Source organism: Phyllopteryx taeniolatus, chromosome 6 (genome assembly GCF_024500385.1).
Source record: "Phyllopteryx taeniolatus isolate TA_2022b chromosome 6, UOR_Ptae_1.2, whole genome shotgun sequence".
NCBI classification, from domain to species: domain Eukaryota; kingdom Metazoa; phylum Chordata; class Actinopteri; order Syngnathiformes; family Syngnathidae; genus Phyllopteryx; species Phyllopteryx taeniolatus.
This window is the reverse complement of record NC_084507.1, coordinates 16457923-16478030: the sequence shown is the minus strand read 5'-3', so window position 1 is coordinate 16478030 and position 20108 is coordinate 16457923. Positions and strand designations below refer to the sequence as shown.

The window sequence follows — 20108 nt, the reverse complement described above, 5'->3', positions numbered from 1 at the left end:
GTCTTTACCATATTTTACTGGACATTTTACAGCAACTGCATGCAGAGAAGGATATATCTACATACCAATTTACATTCAGAACTAGTAGTTTGAAATGTCGGCATCTAGTGTAGGCAATAAATATAGTGAATGAAGTCCTTTATAATGTTTGCGTGCTTCTCTAAGGGAATTCTCAGATTACTGCATCTCAGTGAAGTCAACCCAAGTTAGCAAATAGAAACTCTGATTTTGAGTGGATTTCTATTCAAAGATAGGACATTTCTGACTTCCCAGTTTTCTGGACTACTGCAATGTCGCACAAACCACACCACAGAAACATCAACACATACCAAAGGGTTCCAGTGGGTGCGGTTTGCTGTCTAATCATAGCCTCGTGGGACTTAAGTCAATTTTGAGATTTTGGATCGGTTAAAAAGGCCACCCCACCATCGCACTAAAACACTTTTGTGGACAAATCTCGAGCTAGTGACAACGAAATATCACATGAATGTCCAAAGAGAGCATGATTGAGCATTGACATTTTATACTCTCAAAACGTAATTATTTTTTACGACTATTGATCATCAGGTGATTGACATTGCACCTCTGCAGTTTACTATAAGAAGGATTTAAAGTCTTCTCACTAAAAATAATTAGTTTTTCTGTCTGCTGGAGTGGTTTGCAGAGCCATACAACCATAAGGCTGTAATTATAGTTTAGTGTGGCTTTGTGATTCAGATATGCAACATCTTTATTCTCTACTAATCCTAGTGGCGGAGTCGCCTCAAATAGGGATGGACATAATTAATTGATTGATCATGAAGAATTTGGTTGATTTTGTTGAATTGACTGTTGGTGAAGTAATTGAGACAAAATCTAGTGTACTTTGTACTCTGCAACCAGAGGCACTGCTGATTCAGTCTTGGTGATAGCCAAAACTGGGGTACATACGTCCATACCAATTATTATTATTATTTTTTTTTAATTATGTTTTTAACATGATGAGGGGGGAAAAAATCTCCATCTGTTTTCTTACTGCTCTTATTGCATGGTGTACTTACATTTTTATTTCTTAAACAAATGTTTGGGCCTTAAAACAGGTTTTGACAATATTAACAATAATAATAAGTACAACAACAATAATAATAATAATAATGTACTTTTTTTTTTATTACAAAGGTTTTGTTTGAGTGTGTTTAAACATGAGAGAAATGTGAGAAAATGTTAATGGTGAGGTTTACAGCCTTAAAACACACAGTATAATAATTGGAAAAAATAAAGTGCTCATCACGGATTGTCCATAACTAACACCATGTTCAATTATAAGGGTGTCTACACGTGCACTTGGCACCAGGAAACCCTAGGTCGCAGTTCGATGAGCGACTTTGTGGTCATGTCATCGGCCTTGCAGCCGCATGTCTTAAACACTCGGGCGAAGAGAGGGGCGGAGCTGTCAACTGATCACCACCTGGTGATGAGTTGGCGGCGGGGGACATCGAGTCAGAGTGGACCATGTTCCGCGCTTCCATTGCTGAGGCGGCCGACCGGAGCTGTGGCCGTAAGGTGGTCGGTGCCTGTCGTGGCGGCAATCCCCGAACCCGTTGGTGGACACCAACGGTGAGGGATGCCGTCAAGCTGAAGAAGGAGTCCTATCGGGCCTTTTTGGCCTGTGGGACTCCTGAGGCAGCTGATGGGTACTGGCTGGCCAAGCGGAATGCAGCTTTGGTGGTCGCTGAAGCAAAAACTTGGGTATGGGAGGAGTGCGGTGAGGCCATGGAAAAAGACTTCCGGACGGCTTCGTGGAAATTCTGGTCCACCATCCGGCGTCTCAGGAGGGGGAAGCAGTGCACCATCAACACTGTGTATAGTGGGGATCTGGTGCTGCTGACCTCGACTCGGGACGTTGTGAGTCGGTGCGGAGAATACTTCGAAGACCTCCTCAATTCCACCGACACGCCTTCCCATGAGGAAGCAGAGTGTGGGTTCTCTGAGGCGGACTCTCCTATCTCTGGGGTTGAGGTCACCGAGGTGGTTAAAAACCTCCTCGGTGGCAAGGCCCCGGGGGTGGATGAGATTCGCCCGAAGTTCCTAAAGACTCTGGATGTTGTGGGGCTGTCCTGGTTGACACGCCTCTGCAACATCGCATGGACATCGGGGACAGCCCTTTTGGGCTATGCCTGTCTGGGCCACATGGGTGCAGGCCCTGCCACCAGGCGCTCTCCTTCGAGCCCCACCTCCAGGCCTGGCTGCAGAGGGACGCCCCGGTGACCCGCGTCTGGGCAAGGGAAACCTACATCCATTTATTTTATTCGTCATAGGGGGTCTTTTGGCCCTGCTTTGTCTGGTCCCTCACCTAGGACCGGTTTGCCATGGGTGACCCTGCCAGGGGCATAATGCCCTAGACAACTTAGCTCCTAGGATCACTGGGACACACAAACCCTTCCACCACGACAAGGTTGACTGCTCAGGGAATAATAACAATAATAATAATAATGCATTACACTTATAGCGCTTTTCTAGGCACTCAAAGACGTTTTACAATTTCATGCATTTATTCACTCCTCTGTCACACCCTGGTGGTGGTGAGCTACTTGTGTAGCCACAGCGACCCTGGGGCAGTCTGACAGAAGTGTGGCTGCCTTTCTGTGCCGACAGCCCCTCTGACCAACACCAAACATCCAACCACATTCATTCATAGGCAATGTGCGTTAAGTGTCTTGCCCAGGGATACGACGACGACTTGCATTCGGGCGGCGGGGATAATTACCTTACCAACTGCGCCACGCCGCCCACTTGTTAAACACTGGTTGAAGCCACCCGGTTTTGTAATACAAAAATTGGGGGGAAACATTTTATTGTTTTTTTTATTGTTGTTTATTGTTCAAAATGACACCTATTTAATTTTGTCTGCCTTGGACATCATATTACTCAGATATTTATATTTCAAATGAAACATTTTCACTCAAGTGTTTATTGTTCAAAATGACACCTATTTAATTTTGTCTGCCTTGGACATCTAATTACTCAGATATTCATATTTCAAATGATGTAATTTTTTGTGTGACACCTTGATTTCAATGGGACATTTAGTTTTGAAAATTGACCCAATCCAAGTTCCACAATTGATCATGGATTTAATCTTTCCCCATCAGCAAAGCCCCAAAACTCTGCCTCCCCCTTAACCGTGGAAGTGGGCAAGCTCATGGTGGTGGCACGCTGCGAGTCCCTCAACGGAAGGCCCGCCGCACAGATCCGCTGGGTGACCACCGCCCACGGAAACTCCACCACGTCATCCAAGCTGGGCCAGGACAACACTGTGTCGGTCACCAGCGAGTACCACATGGCTCCCACAGCGACAGACAATGGGAAAGACATCAGCTGCGTGGTGTCGCACCGGACGCAGACCACGCCCGAGAGCTTCCAGATGAAACTCAAAGTTCTATGTATGAGTCAGAACTTCATTCATTTGCTCATTTTTGCTTCTTTCAAGCTTGAAATGATTAATGGAATGAATTGTACTGTGCTATTTTCCCTCCTTCCTCTCTGTCATTTCTTTTGCTCAGACGCCCCACAGGTGACAATAGTGGGTTACGACAATAATTGGTACGTGGGCCGTACAAATGTGCTGCTCACCTGCCAGGCTGCTGGCAACCCGGTACCGACAACGGTCCTATGGAAGTCGTGAGTACTGGAATTTTTTTTTAGCCCTTTCTATAACTTTTTTTCTCCCAATCTCCCATTTGTTCCCTCTCCCCTAACCGTTCCTCTCCAAGCCTGCAATCATGCAGGCGAGCTATAATCAGCACTTTTTTATTATTACCACTGCAGCTCTGTGCTGCGATTATGGAAAATAGCCACTTAATTTCTCATAATGGACTCTGACTTGAGGTTTAACCCTTCTCCAGTGAGAGAAACAATACGACTTGCTCTGTTCCTGGACAAGCATTTTTCTTCCATTGCCATAACTGTGCCTTTATTTGAAAAACTAATCATAAGAAAGTGAGGAACTTGGAAATGAAAGTGATGAGATCTTGAACTCAGATCCTGGCAATTCTGTTGTATTTTTATATTTGATTTTGAGGAAAGGAGAAAAATTGCTTTAGTGATAAGACTAGCAGAGTTACATGACAACACGCTGTACATTGTGCAAATGAAAAACTTGTAAGGTGTTCAAATGTAGTGACTATATCCGACTGTCAATTTGTACAGTAATGTTCAGCGAGCCATACACTATAGAGTACATCTTTGTGTTCACATTTAAAAGTATTCTAAATTGCACAAAACATGAGTAAACAAGCATTAACATGGACAAATTTTGGCTGCTGTCTGCAATTTTATCATCACAGTTGCACACGCACCCTGTCCAACGTCAAACTTTCCGTCAAACATGATCAAGTAGATTTAAAAATGACATTTTATTGAAGAAATTGATTTAGTGGAAATAAAATGACTTGGTAAACGAAACAAAAAAAAAAAGCTAAATCGACCATTACGCTTCATTCATGCAACCTCGGGCGTGCGCACACAACATTTCGGGAAGCCCTTGTCCTTGCTTTTGCTTCAGTTTCAATTTAAACCATTGCTAATTCCTAATTACACCAGATCACAATTATAATTTTAATCTCACAAATCTATGGGTTAGGCACACCACAGTTTAGGAATCCCTTGTGTATGCTTTTGCTGTAGTTTTGATTTCACCCAATGTAAAAGGGGAGGTTTGCAGTTTTGCCCATGTCTGCTACGTTGGTCGCATAACTTACACGAAATAGTCTTAAAAAAATCATGAAATGTTATTGGTTTAAAGTTGAATTTTTTGGGAATGTGCAATCACTTAAAAATCTAAAAGACGTGATAAATGTATCTGTCAGGCTGAAATGTTGCTAATTCCACGACACTTCTGAATCCTCTCAGCTGCCTGTTGTCCCTCCACCTTTTTTAACGTTGCTAACAGGAGGTGGATATTCTGTTATAGTTTCAGCAAAGCCCCAGAAGCCCAAGGGAACAAGACAGCGTGAGGCTGCAGGGGTATGCCCGCATGGGCAGGGCAAACGATTGACACCTCGTCGATCACGCCTCCTTTTCTCACCGGTTCTTATTGACAAGTTTAACAAATATGACGAGGATTTTATTTTAATTTTTTTATTTTTTTTAAATGTAAAGTCCCATTTACTAGGGATGTACATACCAGTATTGTGTAAAAATACTCTGATACTGTACACAGTGATGCCACATCATTCACCAGCCTGACATACACCTTCCGGGTAGCACACAGAGACAACACTTTTTAGGTGACTGCAAATTCTGAAGTGCAAAATGGATGATCAACTGACCGAGGCGATGGTGGCCACTGACCGCCAACCGTCAAGCACTGAGTTTTGAGAGTCCTTTGGCTGTTTATATTTTTATTTTTATTTTACCATGTGAATGTGCTCAGAAGAGCTTTCGTTATTTCTTATGAGTCCCAACTGTGATCTGTGTTGGCTTTAAAGTGACATTTTGCAGTGCAGCCGACATTCATGTTTACACGAGCAGTCATGTAACGGCTGGGTGAGCTGCGTTCAGGTACAATTGGTAAATGAAAGTGAATGTGTTAATTTCTTTCTGTACAATATTACAAAACGGATTACTAGGGGAATTAACGTTGGAATTGAAATGCTTTCGGTAACACATACTATACGATCACAGTTGTAACGATTAATTTTTTCGTGTTATAGGATTTATTCTGTTGTTACTCTAAATCAGCAGTCACTAACTGGCGGACCGCAGTGCAAGTCTGGACCCAGAAGCAGTCCCATATGGACCCACACCATAGCCCAAAGACATACGGGGCGCTTCTATTTCGGGCAGCGCAGTATTACAGGCTTTATGGTAGTGATAAACTACTGACCAATCAAATGTGAGCACAGCCACGCCCTTCAGCCAAACAAATCGGATCACAAGCGTAAATCACTAATTGCGAGCAGCCCAGACAGACGAGGAGAAACGTAGCAGGGGATGCAAATCACACTTTTTTTTTTTTATATATTCACTGTAGCTGTGTGTGGGTGCGCTTCTGTGTACTCCATCAATCAGGGCGTATTGTGATGATGTCAGGCTCACATTGCCAGGTTAGAACCATCAGCTGTCCGATTCATATCCCATTTTTAGACCTGATTACGATATGTGAGGATCTGATTCTGTGTATTTTATTGTTTTCTTGCACATTGCTGTTACCCACATACAAAAAGGGGTGAAAAGAAATTGTGTGACTTGAACCGTGTATTGTATATTAAGCCTAATTCAGCCATTTTCCTCCAGTATGACAGGAGAGATTCCCGACACAGTGCAAATCAAAGACAACCAGCTGAGGGTTCTGAAGGTGGATGAGGCGGTGAATACCACTTTCGTCTGCGAGGTCAAGAACCGCGTCGGGACCGGCAGAGATCAGGTCACGGTCTTGGTCAGAGGTCAGTCAAATTACATGCAAACACACATACCCACTTAAAGAGAAGTGTATGTAGGCTGGATGATGTTGGGGAAAAAAAGACTGTCGTTTGTCACCAGAGACAATTATTGCAATTGTAGATAATGATGCAAAAGTTGTTGGGGTTTTTTTTTTTTTTTGCACTCTGTGATGATTCAGAGGAGTTCTTTTCATCATCCTCTATTTGGCAATACTAGCTGGTAGTATAACACAGTTTCAAGTCAAGGAATCAAATCACACTTTCCACAAATAAAATCACACAGCTTTATCCTGAAAAAAACAACAACACTTAATCGGACTTTCATCACACAGGCAACACATTCTTGGTGTAGTCAGCTTTTATGTTTTCCCCAGGGATTGCCACACACATACTTTCTGTAATGTAGTGAAGAGTTAGAAGGCCCAGCTACTCTGTCCATGGTTTGTGTGTGTGTGTTTTGTCACCTCTTCTCCTGTGTCCAACTTTTAATTCCATGATGCTCCCTCCTTGGCGAATGCTCCATTACGGTGTTCTCCCCGATTGTTTCCACGCCGACTATTCCCCCTCGCCAACACTTTGCCTTTCCGCTATTTTTATAATGAGCCAAATTTCACCCCGTGAACACCATGATCCCAAAAAAATAAAAAATAGATAGCTGCTCCGTTTATCCTTGGCCATCAGTGATTACAGGAGAGACTTGGGTAAAGCAAATGAGCAGCATTCATTAGTGGCAAGGCTGCAATCGTTGGTAGAGTTTCACTCGGATGGAAAATGACTTTTGCATCAAGTGGGCTTTTATGGTGCCTTATGTGCGTACCTGCTCCATTAGTCCTTTTGATTGTTGAGAATTCCAACTTTTGTGTAGAATTCATTCTTAAAGCAACTGCGGCAAGCTGGAGTGTAGGACTTCGCTAATTCAGTGTCAACAAGTTTGCGGTGTAAAAAAGAAAATGACAGCACAGGCTTAAATCCACGTCGACCTTCTCCAGGCAGCGTTATTCTTCCCAGGAAAACACTGGCATAGTTCAGAGCATTTCCAGAGAGATTCTAATGGGAATTGATAAGAATTTAGTGAATCTGATTCAATTATCCAAACTGCGATTCGATTGACTATTTATTACCATTTCCTTATCGATTCTCATTGGGTGAGGGACTGAAATAATACAAGTGCATTTGTTTGCTTTAACTCTTATACCCAGTATAACAATCTAATGTATCCTTGGGGTTGTTATTAAAAATAATAATAATAATTTGTAGATTTTGTCAAGAGACCAAAAAGCTTAAGCAGTTTTTTGCATAGCTTACAAGAGTGGTCCAGAGAAAATGAAGTATTTGGGTTTTTAGACCGAACTGATAAGACTTAAAACATTGAGACCAGTTAAAGAAGAGCTTTAACTCCTGCCAGGATATCAGCGCTCTTTTAATCCACCTAGTATATATACTGTATATTTTTTGTTGTTCCCAATATATGACACTCTGGCTACAAACATTTGGGAATATTTACAGTGCTCCTTTTGCATTCAACTTGATCCAAAACTAATTCAGCTATAAATCAAGGAATTGTTATGTAAAAATGAACATATTTGACCTGTTTTTGCAAAATACCTTCTGGACGACTATAGAAACCCACTTTTTTTTTTTTTTTTTAAACTGCCACCTCCATAGAGAATTGGGGGCCCAACCTCAGTCGAAGGTCTCCCCCCCCCCCCCCTCCCCTTCCTTTTTTATCTTCCATCTCCCTGCTCTCCCGGTCAGAGTGCAACTTTTTTGTTTTCTAGGAGGACTCAATAAGCAGAATCGTCAGGCAAGCAAACAAACGAATCAAATTACTATTTACCAGTTCTCAAAGAAAAAATGTCTGTCGGATGCCTACTTGGAGGCAGGAATGTATTGTAGTAGGCAAAGAGAGACCCCACTTAACAGGAAGTTATTTTCTGCTGACATGGGGGGGAGATGCCAGTGGTGGCGGTGTTGGGGGGTGCTTATCCCTCTAATACTGGATCCATGTTCTTCTTTGGTGGCAAGAGTCATCCTTGTTCCTGCATGTTGCCCTCCTTATTAGTCCTTTCCCTGTCTTTCTTCCATTCCCTGGGCTCCCCATATGGTGCCACAGCATGCGTCACTCCTCCTGTGGGACCCTTCTGTTCTGGCTGGGGAGCCAAGTGTGGGCGTCCCGTGTCGCACAAGTGATCACACCACGTCCCCGCCGTGGTTTTACAGGCGAGTAGCATAGCCGGGGTGTAAATAAAGTAAAAGTACAGGCAGGCAGGCAAGGAGGAAGATTGAGGCTTTTTATGGGCTAAGAAGTCACAGCGTGTGCAGCAGGATGAATCGGTGCCAGCGTGCAATCCACCCAAAGCACGATGGGATGGAGAGAGAAAGAGAGAGAGAGTGAGAGAGGATGCTGAAGGCATTTAAAACTCCCATGGGAGTCTGGTGCCACTGCATCCTATCTGCAGAGCTATTGGCCTGCACTATCTGTGGCTATATAGCGTGTGTCTGTCTTGTCTCGAAGCCTTTCAGAGCGGATCAGTCACCCTTTGCTGCTTGAGCTGCTCACTGCTTCTTTTGGCATTTCACCATCCGCTCCCCTTTATATATACTGTATTTTTTAGTCTTTATTTTTATTTATTGTATGAATGTGTTATGTACTGTAGAATTTCTGCTGCCTGTGTAATTTTTGCTGCCTCTTGGCTTTTGAAAAATAGATTTGATCTCTCAGTAAGCTTTTACCTAGTTAAATAAAGGATAAATAAAATGTAAAACAACCAATAAAAATGTGTGATAGTTTGAACTAGAGAAGGATGTGGGATGACTCCAGATGGATTGGTAACCTGTGGATACTAACAAGGAAGTATGTAGCCCAACAGGGCTAAGAGGGGCCAACTGGCGTGAAACAGCCAGCACCTCTGCTACATAGCAGGTCCTCCATTCCCCCAACCTTACTTTACGGCCCACAGGTGCATGACATACACACATAAGCTTACACACCATTGTGGTTGTGTGGGCATTTGCCTCTGTGTCCTACTCCTTGTCCCGCATACCTGCAGTCAGGTTCACACAAAAATATCCATCCCACCTTGTCTCACTAGTTTGCTGACGTTTGCTCTCTTTCATTGCGTCCTCTTATCTTTAGTCTTTCAGCCTCCGCGAGTCTCCTTCTGTTCTCCCCCACAGCTCAGAGAAGAGACTTCTGCACCCCCGCCCTCCCCCTTACATACCAGTATAGCTCTTCCTTAATCAGAGTTTAGTAGTCTCCATCCCTTCATCCACCCCTCTGATGTGCACGTCCCCGGAGGGTGCTTGTGCGCCTCCATCCGTCCTCCGTCTTAGGCCGGACAATAGTGACTCAAAAAAGTTAAGATGACCTCGTCCGAATCTGCACACATGGTCTGAGGGGCTTTGAGCTCTGCTGGAAATAGACATCCTCGATGCTTGTGACTCCTCTGAGAAGACAGTGCAAGGGCAAAAGGGGGCCAGAGCATCTTCGTCCTCCGGGTGGGTTCTGGTCTCTATGAATTGGTGCGTCTCCGGCCATGCGAGAGTTAGCCAGAGAACAGGTCCGGTGGAGCCAAGTCTGCCCGCAGAATCAAACTGGCCTGCTGCCCACCGCTTATTAGCACACATGCACACGCGCCCCTCGTTCGATATCTTAACATGCTTGACAGTGAATGCTTCCCAGCTATGCCGGAGGTGCAGCCCGGCACTGTGGTGTACGTCTTTTTTGGGAAAGCTGCAGCCGAGTTTACTTCCACTCCATCTCTCTAATTACTTTCGGTCACTTGGAGCTTATGATCACACTGGACAAGGCTTCAAAAGATGTATGCTGCTTTTTGGCTTTCTCAGTTTACTATTTATATATACTGTTGGAAGAAAAAGTATTCGAATTGTTGGGATTTTTTTATAAATTAGTCATACAATGTGATCTGATCTTTATACAAGCCTCAACAATAGACATAAATACTTAGCTTACACTAAAACTACACAAGCAATTATGTTTTCATGTTTTCATTGGCCACTTCATGTAACATTCTCACTGCAAGGTGGAAAAATTATGTGAACCCCTGGGCTTGAAGTCAGCCAACCAAGGGTCCAATCAATATAAGGTCCTTATAAAATGAAAGTAAATGTCTTTTAAATTTGGCACAATTGCCGTGGTCCAAGTGTGTCACTGGTTCCTCTTTTAGCCACACCCTAATAAATGAAAAAAATTTAAATGGTGAAAAAGTTTAACATCCCCAAAATTCTAAGTTCTCAGTCTTTGCACACGTTTTCAGCAATTATCTTCCAACATGTATAGTGTATTTAGTAAGGTTGGGAACGATAAACTGATGCGACCGGATATATAAAATCTCACGGCACACCAACCAACAAAAATGTCACAAAAGGTGGATTAATTACTGTATGTACTTCCTGCCATCTAATAGAAGAGCATTTATTTGTTCTGTCTGTCACTTTGCCTCACTGGCATAAATATTATTTCTTGGAAATAATTTTTGGAGCAAGCAAGTAAAATGTATATAATATTTCCCACGGCACACCTGAAGAGCACTCACGGCACACTAATGTGCCCCAGCACACTGGTTGGGAATCACTTGACTAGACTATCGATACAAAATCCACCAGGAATCCTTGGATACATCCCTTGTAGGACTGTGGACCGGATATCGCGAGGGTAGGAATCGGTTGCCTGGGCCTTTATGGCAGGGGTGTCAAACTCATTTTTGTCGCGGGCCACATGGTCGTTATGGCTTCCCGTTATGACTGTGAACCCATATAAATTATTGTCTCATATAATGACATATACACAACAAATTGATGGATAACTACCGTATTTTCGTAGCCATAAGGCGCACCGTATTAAAAGCTGCAGTCTCAGTTACGGGGTCTATTTCTGTATTTAACACATACATAAGGCTCACCGTATTACTGGGCGCAGGGATGGTAAAACATACGCCAGCTTAAAACGTACGGTGCAGCATGCATGTACGCTAAAACATACGCCCTGTTGGGCGTATCGCTACGGTGCTGGTCCCCTTCTCTACTGTGTGGTTCACCGGGATGTCAAAAGTGAGCGGCACCTCGTCCATGTTGGTGATATGGTTGGGCTGGATGTGTTTGTCGGCAATCTTTTTACTGCAGTAGGAGCGGAAGATGACCAGCTTTTCCTTGTAATCCGCCGGAGGTTGCTGCACCATGGTAGTCCTTGCCCGGATGGATCGATGGTGCCGTTTCATAAAACGAAAGCAGCAAGACGGACCTCCTTGAAAATGTTCGATTTTAATTTCTTCTGCAAGCGTTATTGCCCTCAGTCGAATGGTGACAATAGAGACGCTTCTCCCGGCTGTTCTTTCATTATTAATCCATTGCTCGAGTTAGTCTTCCAACTCGGGCCACCTCGCCTTGTTTCCGCGGAAACTCACCTTCGTCTTCTTGACTTAACGAAGCTCGTTTTCCTGCTTCCTCCACTTTCGAACCATGGAGTCGTTGATCTTGAATTCTCTCACGTCTGCTCGATTCCCATGTTCCTCCGCGTAACTGATAGCTTGCAGTTTAAACTGTGATTCGTGTCTCTTCGTAGGTGCCATTTTCGGGGGTCCTTAACCAAACCGATGTTGTTTTGCACAATGCACATACCGGCACTATATACCTACTGGGGGGGTGCCTTTAGCGTCCTCTATCACGCGCACCCTTCCCCCTTTAACGTCTGCATGCTGTCCTCATTCACGTCCGCCTTTCCTCTATATAATCAGCGTGTCGGCAGGAAATGCTCCCAGTCAATCAAGCGTAGCGCTCATCAGAGTCACGCAACAACATTTACAGATTTTGGAACTCTGTACACACATAAGGCGCGCCGCATTATAAGGCGCCCCGTCCATTTTGGAGAAAATTTAAGACTTTTAAGTGCGCCTTATCGTCGTGAAAATACGATACTTTTGAAATCAGGAGCCAATAAAAAATGTTTGTTCAACTAGCATTACATTTATTTTAAAAGGGGGATTGGTAACATAAAATGCGTGCAATATCTCAACATTATACAAGCAAAGACAGCAATTTTGGTATTTTCACAAAAAAACATTAAGTCGACACACATGATTTCCTTTCGCGGGCCACATAAAATGATCTTGTGGGCTGGTTCTGGCCCCCGGGCCACTAGTTTGACACCTGTGCTTTATGGTTTTCATCTCGTACAACAAGCACGAGAGGTCTCACGCTGTGCTCCGCAGGTAACGTTATGTTTACAACTAAACACACCAGTGGTGGGTACTAGCGACACTACTAGTTTAACTACATTTCTCCTATAGCGTCACTATTTCAACATATAATAGCTTTTCAGTAGTTAAGCTGCTTTCGTGGTCACAGCGATAGCAAAGTAGCATTCCCCCAGGAGTTAGAAACATTGAATGCAACATCACGTTATGTATCTTATCTCAAGTCTGCCGTCGACAGTGGGGCCGGTGGCAAAATGTGCGCCGCAGATTTGCAAACATGCGGACTATATGGCAAAGAGAGGTACATCTTGGTAATTCCCATGGGCTATAACTCAGCAAAGTAATACTTCTTCTCGAGTCCTCGCGGTCCACTTATACGTTCATGTTGGTACTGTGCGACCCTAAAAAGAAACTTCCGAGAGGACACATAGCCAGGTGTATCCCAGAGCTGACAACAATCGCCAGTTGAACTGAGCTCGTCATCACGACTTAAAAGTCCCAAAAGTCAGTCAGCACTCAGGAAGCAGCAAAAAAAAAAAAGAAAAAAAAAAAAGCAGTACGTGTGCAGGGGCGGTCCTAGCTAGAATGGCACAGTGTCCGAGACCCCCCATGGCTCTTTAAATATTGTCTGTGCAGAGTTTGTGAAGAGAAAATCTTCCAAATTAATTGTTTCATTGTTATGGTCTATTTAAATAATTACTACTTTAAAGGATATATGTGTATTTTTTACAGTGCCATAAAGCAACAATGCTCAGGGTTAAGTGCTCTTTTACATGTTTAAAAATAGGGTTAGACAAATGTCATTTTATAGAATTGGGTTGAGTCAAGTCAAGGTTCTTTATGATTAGCACATGTGCAAATGTTAATCACATTATTTCTGCACCGAATCGAATAGAGAATCGTATCGTTCCCATACTGAATCGAATTGTTCCGCTCATAAAGAGTTTTTAAATCAAATCGCTACTTGTGTATCTAGATATGTATCGAATCGGCCTCATGCCAGAGATTCCCAACCGTAGTATTTAGAAACAAATCTCTGAATTTACTTTATAGGGTCTATAATGAAATTGGCTGTGTTGGTTTAAGCCTCCCTACCCTATTGAAAACACACCAGTTTTGAGTTTTCCATTCTCAAGAAGCATGGCTGATGTGAACCGTGCCTCGTGCATTAGAGCTCTTAGAAGACCTAACATTAAGAATCATCAACTTGCATGAAGCTAGAAAGGGTTACAAAAATATCTCTAAAAGCCTTGATGTTCATCAGTCCAGAAAGTTCAGCAGTCTTGCTACGCTCCCGAGGAATAGCCGTCTGGACTGGAAAGATGACATACTATGTTCACAAACAACATGGAAACATAATTGTGTGGTGTTATTTTAAGAAAATATTGACTTAAATTAAGATCAGATCATATTTTATGACCAAGTTAAGCAGAAATCCAGGATGCCAAAGAGTTCACATACTTTGTCTTGCTACTATATGTATGTGTTTTCTCTCCATCCCACCTCCTCATTAACACTGCATACATATAGTGCCGTTTCTTCTGGTTCACGCAAGAGGCCTGTGTTTCGAGGATGTCCTCTCTTCCTAACCCACTTATTTTAAATCCATCGCCGCCTTGTTAGAATGTGTCCACAGAGGGCCTGCATGGGGACCCCCTGACGACTCCATTACATCACGCTGTTAAATCTTTAAAGTGTTGTCTCAAAAAGACATCCACTAAAGGATTTGCAACAAGACTTTGGAGAGAGAGAGAGTGAGATAGACATAGCACTGACAGGAGCGACACCCTGAAAACTTGAAATGAAGCCAGACCTCCATGGAGTCAGAACACTGCAGTTATGTTTTGCCATTGTAGAATATATTGACTTGAAACAAATATCAACACTGAAAAAGATTGCATTTAAAAAATAAATCTGTCGGTTAATTTTTCAATGAATCGATGAATTGTAAAAACAAAATAATAATTTCCATCCCTTTATTCAAATATTATTTCAAATTGACAGTGCAGAAATATCTAAATATAAAATTATGATTTAGTTACTGGTTTGGCCCCTAACATGTCAGAAAATTGGCAAAAATGTGGATTATTGTTTTCCAAAGTAAAAGCAGATAATTGCAAATGTCTTTTTTGATTAAGTCTGCTTTCATTGAGGACTACAAAAAACTGAGAATATTGTTGAAAGGCAGAAATTACAAGAATTTGGACAATTTTAAGTTAACGATAAAACGATAAAGTCAAAATAGGTGTCGATTAATTAAGCAATCGGTTAACTGACAATTAATTATTGTAGTTCTAGTATCCTTTGCAAAGTATTTTTGGTGTCCTTTGTAAAGTATTGTATCAATGATATTGTATTGTGAGGGACTGCTCTATACTTTGGTGCATGGGCTAATGGCCATATTGCAAAATCTGTAAAAAGATGCCAAAATAATTCAAACAGCACACAAATTTACGTGAAGTTGTGCTTTATATCCTGTGTTAGCCTGTGAACACTTCCATTGATGTGAGAAAATTAACCCTTATATGTCATTTCTTTTACTCTGTGTACCAAAATTTCAAGGGCTCTTGCCACCTATCGCAAAGTTTCATGGGAATTAGTGGTGGAGTTTTCATAGACTACTAACTAACTAACAAACACAAGCCAACTAATGGAATTTAGCGAGGATTGGTGTTTGACTTGGATTACTTCCCAATTGATGCGAGTGCAGTATCTGGTTGCAGAGCGATTACTGTCACGTTTCATGTCGCAGCACTCCTCGGAGCCTGAGGTGATAATGCATTTCTTGTGTTCTTTTCTGGAGCAGACCCTGAGGGGCTAACCGTCGCTTTCGTGTGTGTGAATCGCAAGGTTTAGCGCTGCCCAGGAAGAAAAATATAGATATATAGTGTATATATATATATATATATATTTACATACATATATTTACATACATATGCGTTTTCCATCTTTGGTTTGGCCATTTTCATCTTTGCTTTGGCCATTTTCACTTCCCCTTCCCATTTGAAGTGTAAATTGGCCAATAGCCCATCAGTCTAGACCGGCGAGTGCCCCTTCCCTTTCTGTTGCAGCATAGGATACTGTTAGCATAGCAAGAACTATGCTACCAGTATCCTCGAGCAAATTTACACTTCCCCTTCCCAAAAATGGCCAAACAAAAGATGGAAAACGGTTAACATCTGTTTTGGTAGATGTTTTTTGGGTTAGCAACTGATAGGGCGTAATAAGTTGTGTAGTTACCTGTAACATAAACACAGGCAGGAGAGTGTGATTTGGAGAGCTTAAGTGAATATTGAAATACATGTAAGATATAGCCACATGACATGATTAATTTTCTTCCCAGGGCTTACGTCAAGAGCTGAGCGCAGCGTAAGGGAGAGCGAGGAGACGTAACATGACAGAAACGCAGGTGTAAATTGTAGATGGCAGGGAACATGGGTTTATAGGAGACGTGGTCGAGTGCAAGCAAAGATGTAGAAAATAGGATATGGAGGAGTGTAAAGAGCGCAGGTGTGAGATGGCAGCGCGCTAAGCAATTTGTTTCTTGAAAATAATCGGTGTTACAAGAATAATTTAGTCTGCTTTCTCCTCGCATTCATCGAGAGGGCTTGTGTCGTGTTTCCTCACAAAATGGGGAATTGACAACAAGAGGACGACAGGGTTGATTCATTTCTGTCAAATGTTTCAACAGCAGTGTCTGCCGGAAAAGCGAAAGCTGGAGCAACAGAGGGTCATGAACTTTATAGTAAAGGGGTTTTGATCACTTTGTAAACTGGGAATACGTTTGAAACATGTCACCCGGAGTTATTTGCTTTTCATTGTGTAGCATAATTTCAAAGATGAAGTGGCGGCTCTTTTGTCTGTTATTCTTAAAAGAGACCACGTTCTGTCATTTGATGTGTTGCTAATGTTTGGAATTCCAAGCGAGACCCGGGAGTTGCCCAGCCGGCCTCGCAAGGAAATAGTCCTTAATGGAATTCCTTACTTCCTGGTTCTTTTAGTGACCGGTGGTGATCTTGCTTCCAAATAAGAATCCTGATACACTAAACTTCTCTTTTGAGTATTTAATACAACAAAATCAAGTATACAGATATACAAAGCTTGGTTGAGTGACAGGCAGCGCGCTGGAGTCTCTTCCCTCTCTCGTGGGATCCGGAAGCCGAGTGTTCCCCCTCTTCAGATAAGTCCGTTCCTTCAGTGGCCTCTTATCAAACCAGTTCTCGCTTGCTCTCAGTCTGAATGTTGTCAGTCTGTCTGTGGTGTGTGTGTGTGTGTGTGTGAGAGAGTAATTTAATTACAGTAAGTTAGCACCCAGTATTTCTGTAATGTTGGTTTGACCTGACTGATTAGAATACATGACCTGAGTAGAGAATACTGATACTCAGAAGATGAAGATACTCAGTATAAAATTACACAAGTATAGACGACAAATGAACAAGTCATTTAAATAGACACATTGCTCCATCTTGTGATCGGTTACCGTTTTTTTAAAACTTGCTGATCGGTGATCGCCCCATCAGGATATATATATATATATATATAATATATATACATACAAACACACACATACAAGATTACCTTACTAGTCACCTAGCTAATCTTATATTCTTATATTTATAGGGTGTGATAATTGTGAAACTACCATTAAAGATTGAATAACAGAAAGCATAGCTATATTTTAATATTTTTATGTAAAAAGCCACATATAACGTTACCCTCTGTAGCATTAGCGGAACAAAATTAGCCACCTAGATGTTATATTATAGGGTGAACGCATTGTTAACCAACCTCCATTAACAAGCATGACTGAAAGCAGTTTTAAAATTGTATATTTATTTAGCCTTTTTGATCTAAAAAAATAAAGCTACAAGTAGCATTACCTTTACTAGCCATGTTATGATATGTTTATAGGGTGAATTGTTAATTATCCATAATTAACAATGCAAAGATAATATGCTCACAAGTATAAATATTTTATTATTAGTCACACTTATCGAGCTAACAAGTAATGTAAGATTATGTAACGGGTGCTTGCTAACCCTTGTTGGATTGGTCTACTATTAACCTAATGTTCAGCCAGTTGTAGTCAAGAACTCGCTACATATGTAATCCTGTTGTAACCTTTTTTGTAATGTTGCCGTAAATATGACCCATTTACAGTCAGTGGAGAACTGATTCAAAATGCATCTTTGTGATTTCATTGCTTTTTTCTTCAATGATTACATTTTTTTATTGCACTATAACCCATTTTGTTTGTAGGACATGTTTAATCCGCTGCTTCACAGTGGAGGAATTCCAGACAGGCCAGGGTCAGCGTTAGCCCCCACTGATAACCGCGAGTGGACAATGGTCGGAGGGTTGCATGCTGGGCATCTGGCTGGCTTACTAAAAAGCACAGAGTCCTGAACCCTTGGCACACGAAAGTCTGCGCCTGTGCCAAACCATCTCCTTCTCGCTTCTGTGCTGTGCTGTGATTCCGGTGGCTTTACTAGCTTTCTAGCACTCTGTAGTAAATCTCCTCCTTTATAGTACCAATTGAAACGCGTCTGTGGTGCCAGATACTGCTAAACACAGAGCAGCGGCTGCTCGCTCGGATCTCCTGACCTAAATCATCCAACATGCTTACGGGGAGCTGAAGATTACAGCGCAGCTCCACTGTTGACTTTTCCAATGACAAAAGTGCTACTGGGTACAGGAAACAGTATTTGGTCAGTAGGGTTCAACGAGCATGCCGAGATGATACCTTTCAGTCGCTCATTTGTCAAGCTGATTTGTCAATGTTCCATCATTATACCCCACAGTCTCCACTTTGATGCAGTGTTTTCTTGCTGCCTCAATCTCCTCTCAGATAAAATGTCTCCTTACTGTATATAGAGTAGCAAAGGCCCTTATTCTGCAGTATTTGGTCACATATATCTGACTAATGTCTTCAATAAAACGTGCACTTTGTTGGTACTTCATCTTAGAGACTGCTTTCATGCTCCTCCTCATGCTCAGTGCTCCTGCTTTAGTAAGCAAAAAGCTCAAATGGGATCATCTGATAATGCTTCTCTGTGTGTGTGTGTGTGTGAACAGTTGAATTGATACGAACTGAGATAGTGATCCCCACTATTCACTGGGTATTGGGATCGAATAGTGAAAATCGAAAAAAGGAATCGTCACCTAACTAATATAGATGTCACAAGATGGTGGGAAAGCCTACTTTTCTATCAGACAGTGCTACGGCTTACTAACAAAGCTCCTTCAACCACTCAAATAGTTCCTTTGCACAAAGATGCCACAAGATGGCGCCAAAATAATACTTTTATATTAGACAGGGCTTTGGTCTAGGCACAAAAATAGTGAATTGGTGGGGTTTTCAGTGAAAAAGGGAGGATAAGTTCCCAAAATATGCGGGGGATCACTCTAATTACAGTTACTGCTTTGTTTCTGCTAGGGGGAAAGGGAGGAGTCTTTAATAGGGATGGGCAAGTACCAATATCAGGTATCGGTATCGAGCCGATACCTTATTTCAAGGTATCATGTACTTGTGACGATACCAGCCCACCAGTACTTAAGGCAAAAAATCTGACATTAAGTCCTGCTCACCAGTAGTTGGCACTACACTCCAGCAGTTTGACACAGTGAATCATCATGTGCATCAGAAAGAGGGGTCTTTGTTAACAATTATCTGTGATTGTTAAATGAAATATTCTGTATCAAAAGTACTCGTGGTATCTGTACTTTTTATCGGTGAGTTCTCTAGTGTAAATACTCTTACTCGTATCTGTGCAGGGGGAAAAAAGTGTTATCTGAACATCACTAGTCTTTAATAGTATCTGGTCATACCATATGGAGATGGAAGTGGATGACACGCCTGGCGACGACCTACGGCTCGCTGTCTGTTAGAAAGAAGGTCACTATTTGAGTAAATATGGTAATATAATGGCTTCAGTTTTGTATAGAGATAAAACAATTCAAGTTCACACTGAGGCTGACTCTTGTGTTTAGTCTTTTAGCTGTCAAACTATCTTTTTCAAAAAATATTGCGTCGCACATGAGAGAGGGAAATGTGAGTTGAGAGAGAGTGAGCGCGCGCAGTATATGACTGACGAGTCATACGGGAGCTCTGATTTAGACGACGGCATTTCTTCTCTGCAGTGTCCACGCGCCGGAAGAAATACGGCGGAGTGAATGTCAGCCTGTTGGGACTCCAAACAAGTCCAAATAGAATTTAAGAGGCTTCTCTTTCGTGATACTACCAATCAAATGGGTGCTTGTGTTGGGAGGGGAGAGAGTCGAGAGAAGTGAGATGGGCTGCTGATGGTGGTGGTGGGGAGGCGATCTATGCCGTGCTTTTCCTTCATGCCTTTCAGGAGGGGCTGTCATTCCGCTGCATCGCTTTGTCACTCACTCACCCTCTTCCTTCACCTCCTCCTCCTCTTCTTCATCCAATTCCCACCCTCCACTGCTCCATTCATCATTATCAACTCCC

General features: G+C 42.4%; 1 protein-coding gene across 2 annotated transcripts in view; it reads left to right on the top strand.

The window, feature by feature from the left end:
- si:ch73-22o12.1 (nectin-2) overlaps positions 1 to 20108 on the top strand; it is a 177162-nt gene that overhangs the window by 88780 nt on the left and 68274 nt on the right. For both annotated transcript variants that reach the window (XM_061776111.1, XM_061776110.1), the window contains exons 4-6: positions 3132 to 3422; positions 3543 to 3660; positions 6277 to 6425. In XM_061776111.1, the coding sequence (XP_061632095.1) occupies positions 3132 to 3422; positions 3543 to 3660; positions 6277 to 6425 (558 nt within the window). The remainder of the gene's footprint in view (positions 1 to 3131; positions 3423 to 3542; positions 3661 to 6276; positions 6426 to 20108) is intronic.